At 34.9% G+C, this 16,700-nt stretch overlaps 1 protein-coding gene across 6 annotated transcripts in view; it reads left to right on the top strand.

Annotated features, from left to right (window-relative positions):
- LOC121874678 (DNA topoisomerase 2-like) overlaps positions 1 to 16,700 on the top strand; it is a 74,387-nt gene that overhangs the window by 5,131 nt on the left and 52,556 nt on the right. For all 6 annotated transcript variants that reach the window (XM_042378918.1, XM_042378917.1, XM_042378920.1 and 3 more), the window contains exons 3-10: positions 721 to 901; positions 2,460 to 2,703; positions 2,861 to 3,073; positions 3,216 to 3,389; positions 5,237 to 5,338; positions 11,609 to 11,852; positions 13,260 to 13,412; positions 13,742 to 13,911. In XM_042378918.1, coding sequence (XP_042234852.1) covers positions 721 to 901; positions 2,460 to 2,703; positions 2,861 to 3,073; positions 3,216 to 3,389; positions 5,237 to 5,338; positions 11,609 to 11,852; positions 13,260 to 13,412; positions 13,742 to 13,911 — 1,481 coding nt within the window. The remainder of the gene's footprint in view (positions 1 to 720; positions 902 to 2,459; positions 2,704 to 2,860; positions 3,074 to 3,215; positions 3,390 to 5,236; positions 5,339 to 11,608; positions 11,853 to 13,259; positions 13,413 to 13,741; positions 13,912 to 16,700) is intronic.

Raw genomic sequence — 16,700 nt, 5'->3', positions numbered from 1 at the left:
ATATGATGAACTATAATGAATATATTGGACTTATTCGATACGTATTTGTAGCGCCATTGCCATTGTCGTGCATATGTCAAGACCTACCTCGTCTCGGTGACAAGTGGAAACATTACTGTATTGCCATAATTTAAATTTTTTTCACAAACTTCTAACCGGTCTATTTCACTTCTTGGTATGTTTACAGTAATAACCCACCATAAAAAAAATACTTTCAAGATACTGCATTTCAACAAAAAACTAGCAAGGAAAAAAATGTGTATAAACATTTCAGTGACTGCGCACCTAACCACCATTTATTTTTACTTTTTATTCTGTAACCTCGTTACTTTTTTGACGTGTATTTTATACTGACTGATGCAACGATGTGGGTACAGCACGAAGAGGAATCAACAGTAAACTCACTTATCGTTTATACTTGCTAAAAGGGCTTTTGTTTATTATTTTATTTCATCTTATTTTTATGTAGGAACGCATCATTTGAATAAATATTTTACTATCTTGGCCACGAATAGCGCTCTGGGAAAAAATATCTTCTCCAAGATTTCTGATAATTCTTCGGGCTCCAAACATAGCGAGTCACACTCTCATTAAGTAAATTTCAGGTGATCCCGAGAGTGTTAATGAGGTGAAAATATTTGATAACTAGACCCTTTTTAATGCTTATAGATAGTTAACACTTATGATTCAATTTGTTTTAATTATTGTTTTTGTTTCCAGGTTCGGTAGAATATGCTACAGACATGATGTGGGTTTATGACAATGAAACAGAGAAGATTGTACAAAAGGAAATATCATATGTTCCGGGTCTCTACAAAATATATGATGAAATTTTGGTTAATGCTGCAGATAACAAGCAGCGAGATCCAAAAATGGACACCATTAAAGTGGACATTGATGCGTAAGTTAAAATCATCTACAAGAACTGTAGCTACAGTTGTGTACTGTACTGTACATGTTTTTTATTTTAATTTTGTTCATGGATAATCACACAGGAAAGGATATTCATAGTTGTCAAGGTTGTAATCCTTAGGAGTTCCAAGGTCAACTTTAAAGTTATAGTTTATTGGTTTATTGGTCTTATGTGTTTTTCTGTGATGGTTTAGACCCTTCAGCATGATAAATGGACTTCAATTGGGTTAGGTCACTCTTATTATAGATATATTTTTCACAGTTTTTCCACAAAGCTATATACAGGCAGTCCCCGATTTAAGAAGCTTTGGTCCTTGAAAAATAGAATTTGGGAATTTTTTCTTTTTTTCTGATGCCTTTATTGTGCCTTGTGTAGGGTGAGATGATCCTGTAGAGTGGTCACACTGCTACTACCTGTTAGTAGCTGGAGTTAATCACAGAAGTACACAAATAGTTGTTTTGGGGTAAGGTTTCAAATTCAAATTATCTTTTTTTTATTATAAAAAATAAATTATGCACAATTAAAGTGCTACAATACACCGTGAGCAGGTAGCTTAGGAGAGTAGGGAAGCGATTATAGGGAGCTTCAGTAAACACTAGCGATTTGTGTCAGATACTTTGGTGAACTGAGTGTAACTGTCTAGTTATTTGATGACTTAGGCTGGGCATTGGTGCAGAGAGGTCATTTGAAGGATATTGAGGCTACATGACATAGACATCACTTGCATCAGTATTACTAGACATGTGCTCATAGTTTATTTATTTTGGATGATATAAATATATAAAAATAATGTATGTAACCCAAATGTATATATTATTAGTCTATCAGACAGGAGCTAATACCATATTAGGAAATTACTCTTCATACAGTAATTTTGCAGCAAAAGTCACCCGCCATTTTTAGCTTCACTTACATCCCAAGGTTTTAATTGTCTTTAAGAACATTTAATTGTTATACTGTACTGTATCATCCAGTTTTTTGTGTTTCTTTGTTAAATATTGTATACTAAAATGTAGAAGCCAAGAAATTATAACTTTGATAAAACTGTAATAAAGATGAACAAAGAAAGTGACATTGAGGGCAGTAAAGGAGGAGTTGGAGGAGAAAAGAAATAAAAAGTAGTTTAATACAATTACAATTATCCAATTCAATAATGTATACATAACAGAATAAATGAGCTACTGTATTTATATTTGGTAAAAAATCAAGCATTCAATTACATAATTATAATGACAGATTTTTTTTTATATTAAAAAAAGTCAAACTGACTGAGGCACTAAAAGAGAGAGAGAGAGAGAGAGAGGTCTTATGTAAAGGGGGATCAAGTAGGGAAAAGTACAGTGTGTGGGTACAATAGGATGGAAACAATCTAGGGGGAATGACAAGAGATTAAGCTGACAATTACTGTAATGGCTGTAGACATGAATGAGTCTACATTTATGTATATGACCAATATGCATGGACTAAAATCCTTATCCACATGGGGATGAGAACAGTATTTGAATACTATAACTTTGATTTAATTTTGCATATTCTATTTTATCAGAGAAAATAACCAAGTGTCAGTATTCAACAATGGAAAGGGCATTCCTGTAGCAGTGCATAAAGATGAGAAGATGTATGTTCCGACCATGATTTTTGGTCATCTCCTGACTTCCTCCAACTACAATGATGAAGAAGAAAAGGTCACTGGTGGACGCAATGGCTATGGTGCAAAACTGTGCAATATCTTCAGTTCAAAATTTGTTGTTGAAACTGCTTCAATGGAATACAAGAAAACCTTTAAGCAGGTTAGTGTTAATAAAGTTAGCTGTGTCTTACATTCAAAGTAAAATTTATGCACTGTATGTGAAAAAATTTAAATTAAATTGAAATATGTTATAAAGTAAGTACTTTTATTAAAACAATTTATGAAGCAATTTATTAACTTCCTTGGTTTATTGACAGACTTGGGCCAACAATATGAGTAAAACCAGTGATCCAAGGGTCAAGGAGTTTAAAGGAGAAGATTATACGAGAATAACATTTTCTCCAGACCTTGGAAAGTTTAAAATGGAATCCCTAGATGGTGATATTATTTCCCTCTTGTCTCGCAGAGCATTTGATATTGCTGCTGCAACCAGAGGAGTAAAAGTGTTTTTGAATGGCAAGCGTATTCCAGTAAGTGTTCTTTATGAATTTTGAAGACTTGTGAAGTGTAATTATAATTTCGAGTACTACACCCTGTAATTGTGAAAATGCATAATTAAAATTTATTACTCTGTTAACAGCCCACAATATAGCCAGCTTCTATTTTCCACAGGTGAAAAATTTCAAAGATTATGTGGACCTGTACATTAAAGACAAGGTGGATGATGCTGACACTCCAATAAAAGCTGTGTATGAAAATGTCAGTCCGAGGTGGGAAGTGGCAGTTGCACTCTCAGACAAGGGTTACCAACAAATGTCTTTTGTAAACAGCATTGCCACTACTAAGGTATGTTTTACATGGAATGTCATTTTATTTTTAGTATTCTAATTTTGTTGAAGTGGTGTGGTTTTTTTTTTTTTTTTTTTTAAGTTAGTTTACTATTATTATTTGAATGGGGGGGGGAGTGAAAGTGGATTCCATAGGTCTTAAATCACTTCAGGGGAAGTTGAAAACAGCACACAATATTGAGGCAATGTGTTGATAATACTGTACTCTTGAGTATTGAGTTGCCAACTGTAATGTTAGTGACTATACACAGTTGAATGTGTTATTGATGTCTTTGTAGCAACCCAATTATCCTTAGGACAATGCGAGTGCTGTGCATTTTAATGGGTTTTATGTACAGTATCCTTTTCTTTCTAATCTATGTTTAGTCAACATCCTTAAGAATAATTGTCAAGATAGCTTCATCCCAATTCAGATGTATATTATTTATTTTGTTTATGTGAAACTCAGTCCGTGATCATCCAAAGTTCTTAATATTTCCAGAAACTTCAACTTGCAAGCCATTAAGTCATCACCTGTAAATGGGTTCTTAGACTTGTACCACTGTTATTAGATTGAGAATTATTGGTACGCCATTGTCCATATGTCCACATGCACTATGTGTCTCGATCTTCTTTACATTTCTTTTATTAGACTGATTTATTCTAATATCTTATTTATGCTTAAATTATAATGAAAAATTTTGATGGTGTAGAAAATGTATAACATTTAAAATATTAATGTTATTCATCATAATTTTTCAAATTAATTTAAATTGTTTAAAACTTATCTAGAAATAATTATTTATTTATTTATTTATTTATTTTTTATAAAGAAAATAGAAATCGGCGCATTTCTATATTACTTAAAACATAATTTATCAATAGAAGTACAGTAAAGCCCCGAATAACGATGGTAATGTGTCCTCCAATATTGCAGTGTAAGGTGAATCATCGTATCGTGAATCATTAATTACCATTAAAATAACCAATAATAATGAGATGCATTCCAAAGTCTAACCTTTTCATAACTTTTGTGTGGCTTTTCACCCTCTTTTCCCCCAAAACAACAGAATTAATGAAAAATGTAAACTATATTCTTTAAATATTGTTTATGAATGCACCTTATACATTACAAATAAAAAATAATATGTTCATACAAGAGGAGATGGGATGCCATTGTTGTTTCAGTGTTTACAGCCATAATGTCATTATTGGAGGCTTTCCTGTACTTTATTAACACTGAGCAATAGTTGCTATTTGAGTGAGTGGATGCTACCCCGGCCCTCTGATCGTTGAGGTGTCAAGGACAGAACAAAACATGTAACATATAATAAAAATGATGAAAATAATAAAATTGATTTAAAGAGATGAGAGAAGACACAGTGCCAGGCAATGGTAGATGATAATAAATTGTCATTTGAGGAACATAAATAACTATACAAAACATGATGAAGGGAAGAAGATTTAACACTTAACAGACCTGATTCAGCAAAACTTCTGCACTGCTGGGCTAGAAATCTCCTGTGTTGGTAGCATATAGTAATGAAAGGATAGCAAAGAAATTTAAGAAATGGAATGGTGTTACCTAGGCGATATGATCAGTGCTGGTGGTTGTGTTAAATCTAGTGCAGGAACCTCGCATCTTGATCCAACTGGTGTTCACTGCACAAGATTTACATCATATGAGTGTATGATTTTTGTTATATTTGTATTACTCTCCATAAAATTTATTTTTAATTTAACTAGGGGCTGATTACAGGCATTAGTCATAGTTAAGGATAACTTTGTTGAATATAAATAAAGAGGTCTGTTTAACCTTAAAATTGGCATTCCTTAAGTTTGTGATTAACAGACTTATGATTTCAGGGTGGACGACATGCAGATTATGTAACTGACATGATTGTGAAGAATTTGACAGAATCACTGAAGAAGAAAAACAAGAGTGGTGTCCAAATAAAACCATTTCAGGTGAATAGGCTTTATTTTATTTGGTTAGCTTACATTTAATTGTCATAAGAGGTTTAGAATAAGTGTTGCTACAGAAAGTACTATATACAGATGTGATTGAAGGGTTGGGACAAAATGCATTATGTGATATTGTATATAGGTGGTCAGTGACTACAAGAGTTCAGTATTCTAATGCAAATACGAATGCTTATAATTTCTATGAATATGAATATAATGAGACAGTGCCACTCCGAATACAAATATTTGGTAAAAAAAAAAACTTTTTATTGCTATAAATATTTTGTGATTCAGTATGTCAAACCTGTCCTGTGTAGATACAGCATGCCCTGACAATTCACAGATGACACCCTGGATGTACCCAAGAATGTCTTAAGGGTAGTTTTAAAGTTGCTGGCATTTTTGCGGCTGGGACAGGGAGCCATTTGCTCTAGAGACAGTAATTTTTTTACCTGTATTGCATGTGTGTGTAGACACACACACACACAAAATGCATACAAATAAATAAATAATAATGGGAAACTACTCTCAAATAATAAAAAACTAAAATATTAAAAATGTGAGAGTCTACCCTCAATTTAACTCCGTGCTTCGTTGTTAATAACAAAGTATTGAGTTGACTTGAGGGTAGACTCACATTTTTAATACATTTGTTTCTGATTCGTATTTGTGAGAGGATTTCCCATTATTATTAATTTATTTAGTTGTATGTGTTTTGTGTGTCTGTGTCTACACATACACATACCGTATATACTCGTGTATAGTTCGAGTTTGTAAGACCAAATTTTTAGGCAAAAAATTGGGGGTCGTCCTATACATGCGTAATAGTTTTGTTAGGTTGAACCCGTGCATGATGGGAAGGGCGAGGAGCAACTTTTAGCTTCAGACATGAAAAATATTTACCATTTACTGCCAGTAAACAATGGTAACGTAAACTATATACCAATTAGTAATGAAAAGTTGTGCAGTTCCTTCAGTAAATGAAGCTCACCAACTTACAATAGGCTAAATTACCTTACAACGTGCTTTCAGTAGTCTATGTTGAAGTTCTTAGCACAGGGTAACTTATCATATCATATACGGTATCACAGTTCTCATTGATCTATAAAAAATACCGGTATTAAAAACCTTTTCGATATTTCACACTTAATATAATATCCGGTAATCTACTTCAACCTCCTATTGTTTACAACGACGCATCACCAGCTGTATCAGCTAGACGTTACACGTGTTTTTCGAATCGTTTTCAGTTAAAAAACTGTTACATCACATGTATATTTTACCTAAACTGCGCCTGAATGAATATATTCTCAGAAATAAATAGTGGTTTTGCTGAAACGTGATGTATTTTAATGTAAAATAGGATAAAATACACGATGAAAACTATTTTAACTAACCTTCCGATGTTCAAGAGAAGTTACTCGTTTTTTTAATAGTTTTTGGTTAAAATATTGTTATATTACAATGGTATTCTATTCATACTGTGCTTGGTATAATGCATTCACGGAAATGTAATATTTTTGCTGAAATGACGTACGTATTACAGTGGAAAGTGGGATAAAATCGTGACAAAAGCAATGACTTTTGCTTTCTTTCGTTCAAAAGATGTTACCGTAATCGCTTTTCGAATGGTTTTCAGTTAAAAAACTGTTGTATTACGATAATATTCTATCCTAATTGACTTAAATAAATACTACGATACCATATTTCTGAATATTTTCATTAAAATCCATCAAAATCATTTTCCTTGTCATCGTCTGCAGCACCAAACAGCTTCTCCCAGTCCTCTCCTTGAACAGGGCTACAGGGTATGTGTTTTTCAAATCATTTTCAGTTAAAAAACTATTACATCACACATATATTTTACCTAAACTGCGCCTGAATGAATATATTCTGGGAAATAAATAGTAGTTTTGCTGAAACGTGATGTATTTCAATGTAAAATAGGATAAAGTACATGACGAAAACAAAAGACTTTACCTAAGCTTCTGTTCTTGAGATGTTACTCGTTTTTTTAATAGTTTTCGGTTAAAATTCTGTTACATTACAATGATATTCTATTCATACTGTGCTTGATATAATACATTCGCTGAAATGTAATATTGTTGCTGAAATTACGTGCTTATTACAATGGAAAGTGGGATAAAATCGTGATGAAAGCAATGACTTTCGTTCAGAAGATGTTACCGTAATCGCTTTTTGAATGGTTTAGTTAAAAATCTGTTGTAGTACAATAATATTCCCTCCTAATTGACTTGAATGGAAATATACAATATATTTGTTGAAACTACCCGCGTTTCAGTGTAAAGTGTCGTAATAATAAATGGTAAACAATTTGCCTTCGGCACTCGTGTTTCAGGCACGGCGAGCCTCAGTTTATAGGATGTAGAGCATTTTTAGTGAAGGTTTTGTTGTTCCATTACCCTCAAAAACATGGGTCGAACTATAAACGAGGAATATCGTAAATTAACGATTTCTTGGTCAAAAAATCAGGGACGACCTATAAACGAGGGGGGGTTATAGACGAGTATATACGGTATATACAATAATGTACATGTAAAAGAAATAATTGTCCTAAGGGCAAACACAAAAGGGGAATATGCATTATTTCTTTGCACATGTTTTCTTTTTCTCCATGTATCCAAAATAAATTCAGCAGCCAAGTGTATAGTTATTTCTATCAATAAAACAATTATTCATCATCAGATTATGCTACAAATATGAATATTTTGCCCGAGGTTTCAAATAGAATGCAAATGCAGGTACTGTACTGTACTTGGATTTCTATTAGTAATGTATTCGAATACGAGTACCCTGAAATGCTATACAGTATTTGAATGCATTAGAATACGAATACACCACCCCTGTGGGTGGTTGTGTTATGGCTTCGTTAACAAATAGAAATTTGGTAAAAAAAAAACTCAAGTTGGCACTTCATAATTATATCAACGGTAATATTAAATGGTATTTACAGATCACTTAATACTGTATTTGAATTTAAATTACTGTATATAAGCTCAAAGTACTAAGAAAATGATTTGTGTGCGAGTTATTGCTGAAGAGGAGCAGGGTAAAGAATGTTTGTTATGAGATGGAAAGTATAAACCGAAAAAGCAAAATGTATAAAGAAAATATTTTATGCTGAGTTGAAAAGAGTGGAAATGGCCAGCAACAGTGTGGGGGGTAGTGTGGGTTTTGTGTAACTGGCAGAGCGCTTTTCATGATGTGCTTATATTTTACTGAGAACTGGATCGACTACATCAACAAAATTCACTGATGTTAATTTGATTGTGATGATCATTATTTTATGGCCATTTTCCACACTTGTTAAGTTTAACCAAGGATTTGTTTTATATATTTATTCTTGTATTCTTTCTTCAACGTGTAGTAGAGCCCATTGTACTGAGGATTTTTGATGTATGTTCACTTAAGTGTGTGTGTGCATGTGGGGACAGAAAGTGTATGTGCATGTGGGGACAGAAAGTGTATGTGCATGTGGGAGACAGAAAATGTGTGTGTGTGTGTGTATGTGGGGACAGAAAGTGTGTGTGTGTGTGTGCGTGTATGTGGGGATAGGAAGTGTGTGTGTATGTGCATGTAGGGACAGATTTATCCCTTCTTGGGAAATTTCCAGCAAAGTGTTCCTTGCTATCTTTGCTATGGATGTGCTTTCATGCTTTCTTCACCAAGCATATAGCTGAATTTTGAACATTGATGCAAATGCTTTTAGTAGGGATAAGTTGTTAGATGATGAGTCCTATTCATGTATTTGTTCTCTGGGGAATAGTTGTATGGTGGGTTTTTTTTTAATATGACCAAAAAGTGCAAACTCCCACCACGGTATTTGTGCTGCCCATCACTCGGGAAGAATCCTATCAGAATGCTTTTTCAATATAACTTGCCTTCCTTTTCATAAGCACTGTATGATAAAAAAATTAATTTTTATAGGTTTTATGGAATTAGTCTTTATTTTTCCTTTGTTTAGCAGGGCTTGTTTGTTTTCTTGTTTATATCAGATCCTAAACCTTCTCCAATTCAGTTATCTGTTTTATCTCGGATATTGGGCAGACTGACAGCTTTCTGTCTTAATTTTCATTAATATAATCTTAGTTATGAATATTTTAGGGCTACTTTGTTTCTCTGGTCTTAGAAGGAATATACAGTAGATAAATTTTAAGTTTGGTGATTCACCAATGGCTTTATTGGGTTTTTTTATTTAGTTTTCCTTTCTTGGTAATTCTTTCATTTTTTCTGGCCTGTATGTGATGTATGCAATTTACATGGAAATATTTTCAATTGAATTGTCTCTGGCAGTACATTGTCATCCATTAGTGATTGGCACTCTGGATTTTGATGGGTGTTTCCTGGAGATACCAAAACATCACCTTATCTGTATGGTAAGAGGGTTCGTGAATCTCAAACTCCCAACCTTGTAATGATAATACAGTGGGGTATGCTATAACGAATGGATCCTACTACGAATATTCCTATAACGAACGGTTTTACCTATAAAATTGAGAATGCTATAACGAACGCAACTCCTACAACGAACGCGGATGAATACGGGACTATTTCGCCTGGCGCATGAATATTGTTGTACCGCGACCCACAACAAGAGCGTCAGGCGCCATCTTTGTCTCATTGTGTAGCCAATGCACCACTGTTATTGTTGAAATTTCGTCTTTTGATGTGGAAATTCGCGTTATTTGTATAACTATTTTGTTATACAAGTATACAATTGTAACAATGAGTCGTCCAAAGCGAGTGAGAAAGCTAATAACCCTTGAAACTAAGAAAGAAATTATAAAGAAACGTGAGAATGGAAGAAGCATTGCGAAACTTAGTGATGAATATGGGATGGCTAAATCGACTATATGTACGATTTTGAAGAATAAAGAGGAGTTAAAAACTGTACAAGTGGCTAAGGGAATCTTTAGACTTAGCAAAGCAAAGTGTAATGTGATTGAAGAGATGGAAAATTTACTCTTAGTGTGGATAAAGGAGAAAGAAATGGCAGGTGAAAGCATTAGTGAAGCTATAATTTGTGAGAAGGCTAAACAATTGTTTGAGGACCTTAAAGCCAAGACTCCCAGTGGAAGTGATAGTGATGTGCCAGTGTTTAGGGGTACCTGCATGCTGAATAACACTAAGGTAAGATAAAGTACCGTATTTTTTACATTTTCCACAGAATTTTTAGTGTTAAGTGGTTGTATTTGGGGGCCTGGAACGGATTAATCCTATAACGAACGAATGCTATAACGAATGAGGTTCTGGAACCAATTACGTTCGTTATAGCATACCCCACTGTAGTTCATTTTCCTTTGGGGGTATATGTTACTCCAGACCTTGGAGTCTTTGTTGTGTGACTTCCTTCCTCTTGTTGTCAGTTGGTTTATGATTACAAGAGCTGTTTGGCATTAAGGCATTGACCAGAAGTGGAGAATTCTTTCTGAAATTTTTTTTTCTAGTTAAGACTTTAATTAGGTGGCATTGAAACCCTTCCTTCACCCAAAGGTTCATGATTAGTCAGCAGGAATTGAATAGTTATATGGTGGATTGGCCTGAATTAAAGATGGCACTCGGTAACATTGACATGCAATGTGGAGATTGGACAGGTGAGACCTCCATCAGTTGAGGGCAACTACTGCACCTCGTCATCCTCCTTTGGGGCCACTGGTGAGGTGAGGAGGAAAGGGTGGAAGATATATCTAAAATGAGATAAACATGTTAACTTTGCCTGGCATTATGGGGGCTTGTCTGAGGATATAGAATCATCGTAATAGCAGTGAATGTAGAGTCACCTAGTGACATTCTGCCAGAAATGGGGAATTCAAGATCAATATTCTACTTTTGTGTCATTAATATATATATATATACGTATATTTTTTTATACTTATTACTTTTTAGTAATGCAATGTTTATGAAGATTGGCATCTTATAATTATATTTTAATACGGGCCAGAACACATGAAGAGAGATTTGTGTACTTAACACTCTTGCTCCTTGCAAATGTTAAATTAATTTCTAGCCTGACAAGGATAAACTAAAACTGAATAAACTGTTGCCCAAAATAGAAATAGCTAATTGATATGTGTTTAGTACTGCTGCAGGTAGTCCTGTTTAATACTGCTGCAGGTAGTCCTGTTTAGTACTGCTGCAGGTAGTCCAGATTGTAGTGTTTTTCATGGTTTAGCAGATTATTAAGTGTAAAAAGTTGATTTATATGTTTATGCTTGCATTGATACTTATTGTACTTTTCATTTAATATTTCAGATTAAGAACCACATGTGGGTATTTGTAAACTGCCTAATTGTCAATCCCACATTTGATTCACAAACGAAGGAGAACATGACCCTCCAGACAAAAAATTTTGGTTCCAAGTGTCAGTTGTCAGAAAAATTCACTGCTGGTGTTATAAAATGTGGCATTGTAGAAGCTGTGATGTCTTGGGCAAGGTTTAAGCAGCAGGCTCAGCTGCAGTCAAAATGTGCTAGCAAGAAACAGACCAAGTTGAAAGGTTAGTTTATTCTGTTGATTTTTCCTTTAATATTGTAACAAGGCTTCTATTTATAATGTATTGCTTGAGAACTTCATATTACGTTCTAAGGCGTGTAGTGAGTGCCTTATAACATTCTCAGTCTAGATAAGCAGTAAGTACAATATTTGAAAAACAACTGTTGTTGATATCTTAAAAGCTAATAACTTGTTTCAAGTATTTGTTTTCAAATTACTATTCTATCTATCAAGTATTGAGTGCATACCAAACAGTTAGGAAGCCTTTAGGTAATTTATATAGACCAAATTACACTGCATATATGCAATTTTTTTTTTACTATTTATTTAGGCGGGTAATCAATATAATTACTGTACAAAGTAGTTTGTAAAAGTTTTGTTTGATTTTGTACTGTTCAGTACAGTAATACCTTGCTTAGTACTCATGAGGTGTTCCTGCTGAGAAGAGAGTGCTAAATGTGTAGAAGAGATGTGCATTGAGACACCCACGCACAGAAGCTCAGCACCTTAGATAGTAAGTATATATATATATATATATATATATATATATATATATATATATATATATATATATATATATATATATATATATATATATATATATATATATATATATATATATATATATATATATATATGTACAGTGGGGTATGCTATAACGAACGGATCCTACTACGAATATTCCTATAACGAACGGTTTTACCTATAAAATTGAGAATGCTATAACAAATGAAACTCCTACAACGAACATAATTTAAATTTTTTTTTTCTAATTTATTGTTTTATTATTACAAATATTAATGATATTCTTTATTTCAGGGGTTTAGATGCATATTTATGCACTTTTTTACAATTTTTACAATTTTATATTATATTTTTCAGTGTTAAGTGGTTGTATTTGGGGGCCTGGAACGGATTAATCCTATAACAAACGATTGCTATAACAAACAAGGTAACACACACACACACACACACTCTCCCATGGGTGACATGAATGGTTCATATGGGTTACTGGTGAACAACGTTACAGTAAAGTACTGTATTTATTAAACTAATTGAACACATTTTTGTCTTGTAATAATGGCATCAACCCCTGGCATGAAAGTCGGTGAGAGATACAGGGTATCACATGGCTATGCCCTGGGTGAGGTGAATCCATTTCTTCACTAAAATGAGTAGAAAAGGCGGCCTGTAATGTTGAGAGAGGTGGTGGTGATGATTGAGATTATGATATGAGGTGGGAGAGGTGATATACTTGTTTCTTTGGTAATTGGCTGCTGCTCTGACAAGCACTATTGATCAGCTGATGCTTACAGCCTCAAATTTGTCATTATCAACTTTTTCTTTAAATTAGTGAGTAGAGTGTATGTATATATAAAGCCAATGTCTACATAATACTTTTGCTTTTAAGGTATTCCAAAATTGGAGGATGCCAATGATGCAGGAACCAAATTCTCGTCTGATTGTACACTAATCTTGACTGAGGGAGACTCTGCCAAAACTCTGGCTGTGGCAGGCCTTGGAGTAGTGGGCAGAGATCGTTATGGTGTTTTCCCTCTTAAGGGTATGTAGTACAATATATATGTATGTATATATATATATATATATATATATATATATATATATATATATATATATATATATATATATATATATATATATATATATATATATATATATATATATATATATATATTATTTTTATTTATTTATTTTTTTTAACATTTGTGTGTGTGTACTGTATTTCAAAATATTTTTTTATTTTGTATTACAAGAATTCTCGTAAATATTTATAATAGTTATTGTTGTAAGATAGAGATATTTTCATATAATTATTTTACTTCCAGGAGTTAAATAACTTGACCGTAATGAAGATGTATATTCTCTTTAAAGGTAAGCTGCTGAATGTCCGTGAAGCATCACACAAGCAAATTTTGGAAAATGCAGAAATTAATAACCTCATCAAGATCTTGGGTTTGCAGTATAAAAAGAAATATGATTCTCGTGATGATATGAAGACCTTGCGCTATGGCAAGTTGATGATCATGACAGATCAGGATCAGGTGTGCATTAAGTGTATATACAGTATATTGAAAGGTTGAAGGTAAGAGATTAAATGATCATGATGAGAGATTTAAATTAGAGAATGTACGGGATTTGCTTATGGGCACGACATTGGATATTATGGTGCCGTTAGATGGTATGGGGTTGGACGTAATATTGTAATGTAAATTGAATGATTTGGAAATATTGAGAGATACCATACATGACATGTGTCATTTAGTAGAAGCAAGAATAATAATAATAGTCATCATCATTATTGTTTTACGGCCATTTTCCATGCTTGTGTTGGTTAGCCGTGGTCACCTGATGGCAGCTTTCCATGCTTGTGTGGTCTCTATCAAGTTCCTAACTCTAATGTCATTTCTTGCAACCTCCCCCCATGTCATTCTTGGCCAAGCCCTAGCTCTCCTGCCCTCAACATTTAGGCTCCTGCATCTCTTGACCCAATCGATGTCATCATTCTCTCCACCTGCCCAAACCACCTCAACCTTCCTCTATGCAGGACTTCACCAATACTCTCAATACCCAGCTGCCCTCTTAGCTCTGAACAGGGCCTTTTGTCTTTCAGTGTCATGTTACTCATCCGCATCACCATTCTAATTTCAGCTCGCTCAAGTCTTGTGTCATCCTCTTTAACTGCCTATGTTTCACTGCCATACAACATCACACTTTTCACATCAGATGCATGCATTCTTTCTTTCACTCGGAGGAAAGGTCCTCTTCCCGTCAATAAAGGCAGCAGCTCCCCAAACTATCTCCAGCCACTTCTGACTTACAACTGAGCAGGCTTCAGCACTCCCACCGGCATTGGTCATGTCACCCAGGTAACAGAACTCATCGCCACAGTCCAGGAACAATCCCCAATGTTGAGTTTCTGCACATACAGAACACTTAATTAAGAGTCAGTAACATCCTGCAGTCTGCCATCTACGCCACTGAACTTTTTGTGTACCCACCTTCCACACTCAAAGCACATTATTGAGTTGCTGTCAACACCTTTCTTGCAGATAGCACATGACCATTTTTCACTTTTTTCCCATGGTTCCCTCACCTACACCACTAATCAGTACTTTTGTTTTTGTCACATACACTTTCAGGCCCTTTGCCTCTATCTGCTACAGGTTGACAACCCTTTATCCGAAAACCGAAAAGCTCTAAAAACCGCAAGTTTTTTGTGGGGCTTTTTTTTTTTTTTTTTTTTAACAGGGATTATTAGCCCAGCCAGGCATAGATCACTGACCCACATCGGGGCCTGGGGGCAAAATGTAATAGTAATAATAATTATAATAATATTATTCATAGTAAATAAAATTTTTAATAATTATACACCAAAATAAAATAATAATGATTACAATACAGGTTGTACCTCTCTAGTCCGGCATTCTGTGGTCCGGAAACTCCCGTGGTCCGGAACGATTTTAGTTTGTCCAATAGGTAGATAGGCAGTTTTTTTTTTTTTTTTTTTTTACTTATCTGGATATTATTATTATTACAGGGATTATTAAATTTTGCCCCAGGCCCCAATGTGATCGTGACTCTTCGGTGAACTAATCTACTAAAAAAAAAGCCATGAAGATAAGGTTTTGTTTACATCCGACAGTTCGGCTGCACACACACACACACACACTCTCTCTCTCTCTCTCTCTCTCTCTCTCTCTCTCTCTCTCTCTCTCTCTCTCTCTCTCTCTCTCTCTCTCTCTCTCTCTCTCTCTCTCTCTCTCTCTCTCTCTCTCTCTCTCTCTCTCTCTCTCTCTCTCTCTCTCTCTCTCTCTCTCTCTCTCTCTCTCTCTCTCTCTCTCTCTCTCTCTCTCTCTCTCTCTCTCTCTCTCTCTCTCTCTCTCTCTCTCTCTCTCTCTCTCTCTCTCTCTCTCTCTCTCTCTCTCTCTCTCTCTCTCTCTCTCTCTCTCTCTCTCTCTCTCTCTCTCTCTCTCTCTCTCTCTCTCTCTCTCTCTCTCTCTCTCTCTCTCTCTCTCTCTCTCTCTCTCTCTCTCTCTCTCTCTCTCCTCTCTCTCTCTCTCTCTCTCTCTCTCTCTCTCTCTCTCTCTCTCTCTCTCTCTCTCTCTCTCTCTCTCTCTCTCTCTCTCTCTCTCTCTCTCTCTCTCTCTCTCTCTCTCTCTCTCTCTCTCTCTCTCTCTCTCTCTCTCTCTCTCTCTCTCTCTCTCTCTCTCTCTCTCTCTCTCTCTCTCTCTCTCTCTCTCTCTCTCTCTCTCTCTCTCTCTCTCTCTCTCTCTCTCTCTCTCTCTCTCTCTCTCTCCTCTCTCTCTCTCTCTCTCTCTCTCTCTCTCTCTCTCTCTCTCTCTCTCTCTCTCTCTCTCTCTCTCTCTCTCTCTCTCTCTCTCTCTCTCTCTCTCTCTCTCTCTCTCTCTCTCTCTCTCTCTCTCTCTCTCTCTCTCTCTCTCTCTCTCTCTCTCTCTCTCTCTCTCTCTCTCTCTCTCTCCTCTCTCTCTCTCTCTCTCTCTCTCTCTTTCTCTGTGCTTGTCTATACAGAGTACAACATTTAACCCTTAAATATATATATGAGCAGTAAATAAGTGTTGCTTTCATATTCTTATGTAAGTAATAACGATATATTTTCACATGTCTTACATCACGAGCAGTCTCACTTTTTTTAACATTAATGGTTAGCTACTTATATTGTTATTTATTAACATTAAATAACATTACAGGTACTTCAAGCAACCATATTCATTTTTTTGCATTAATTTTACTACAGCTTCTCAGGGTCTTATTTTCTTCAGTTTTTATATGTAGAACCAATCAGTCACTAGCAATGCGTAATGGCTTCTAG

Source organism: Homarus americanus, unplaced genomic scaffold (assembly GCF_018991925.1).
Source record: "Homarus americanus isolate GMGI-L3 unplaced genomic scaffold, GMGI_Hamer_2.0 scaffold34360, whole genome shotgun sequence".
Classification (NCBI taxonomy): domain Eukaryota; kingdom Metazoa; phylum Arthropoda; class Malacostraca; order Decapoda; family Nephropidae; genus Homarus; species Homarus americanus.
Note: the sequence above shows the minus strand (reverse complement) of the source record. Positions and strands in the feature narration are given on the sequence as shown.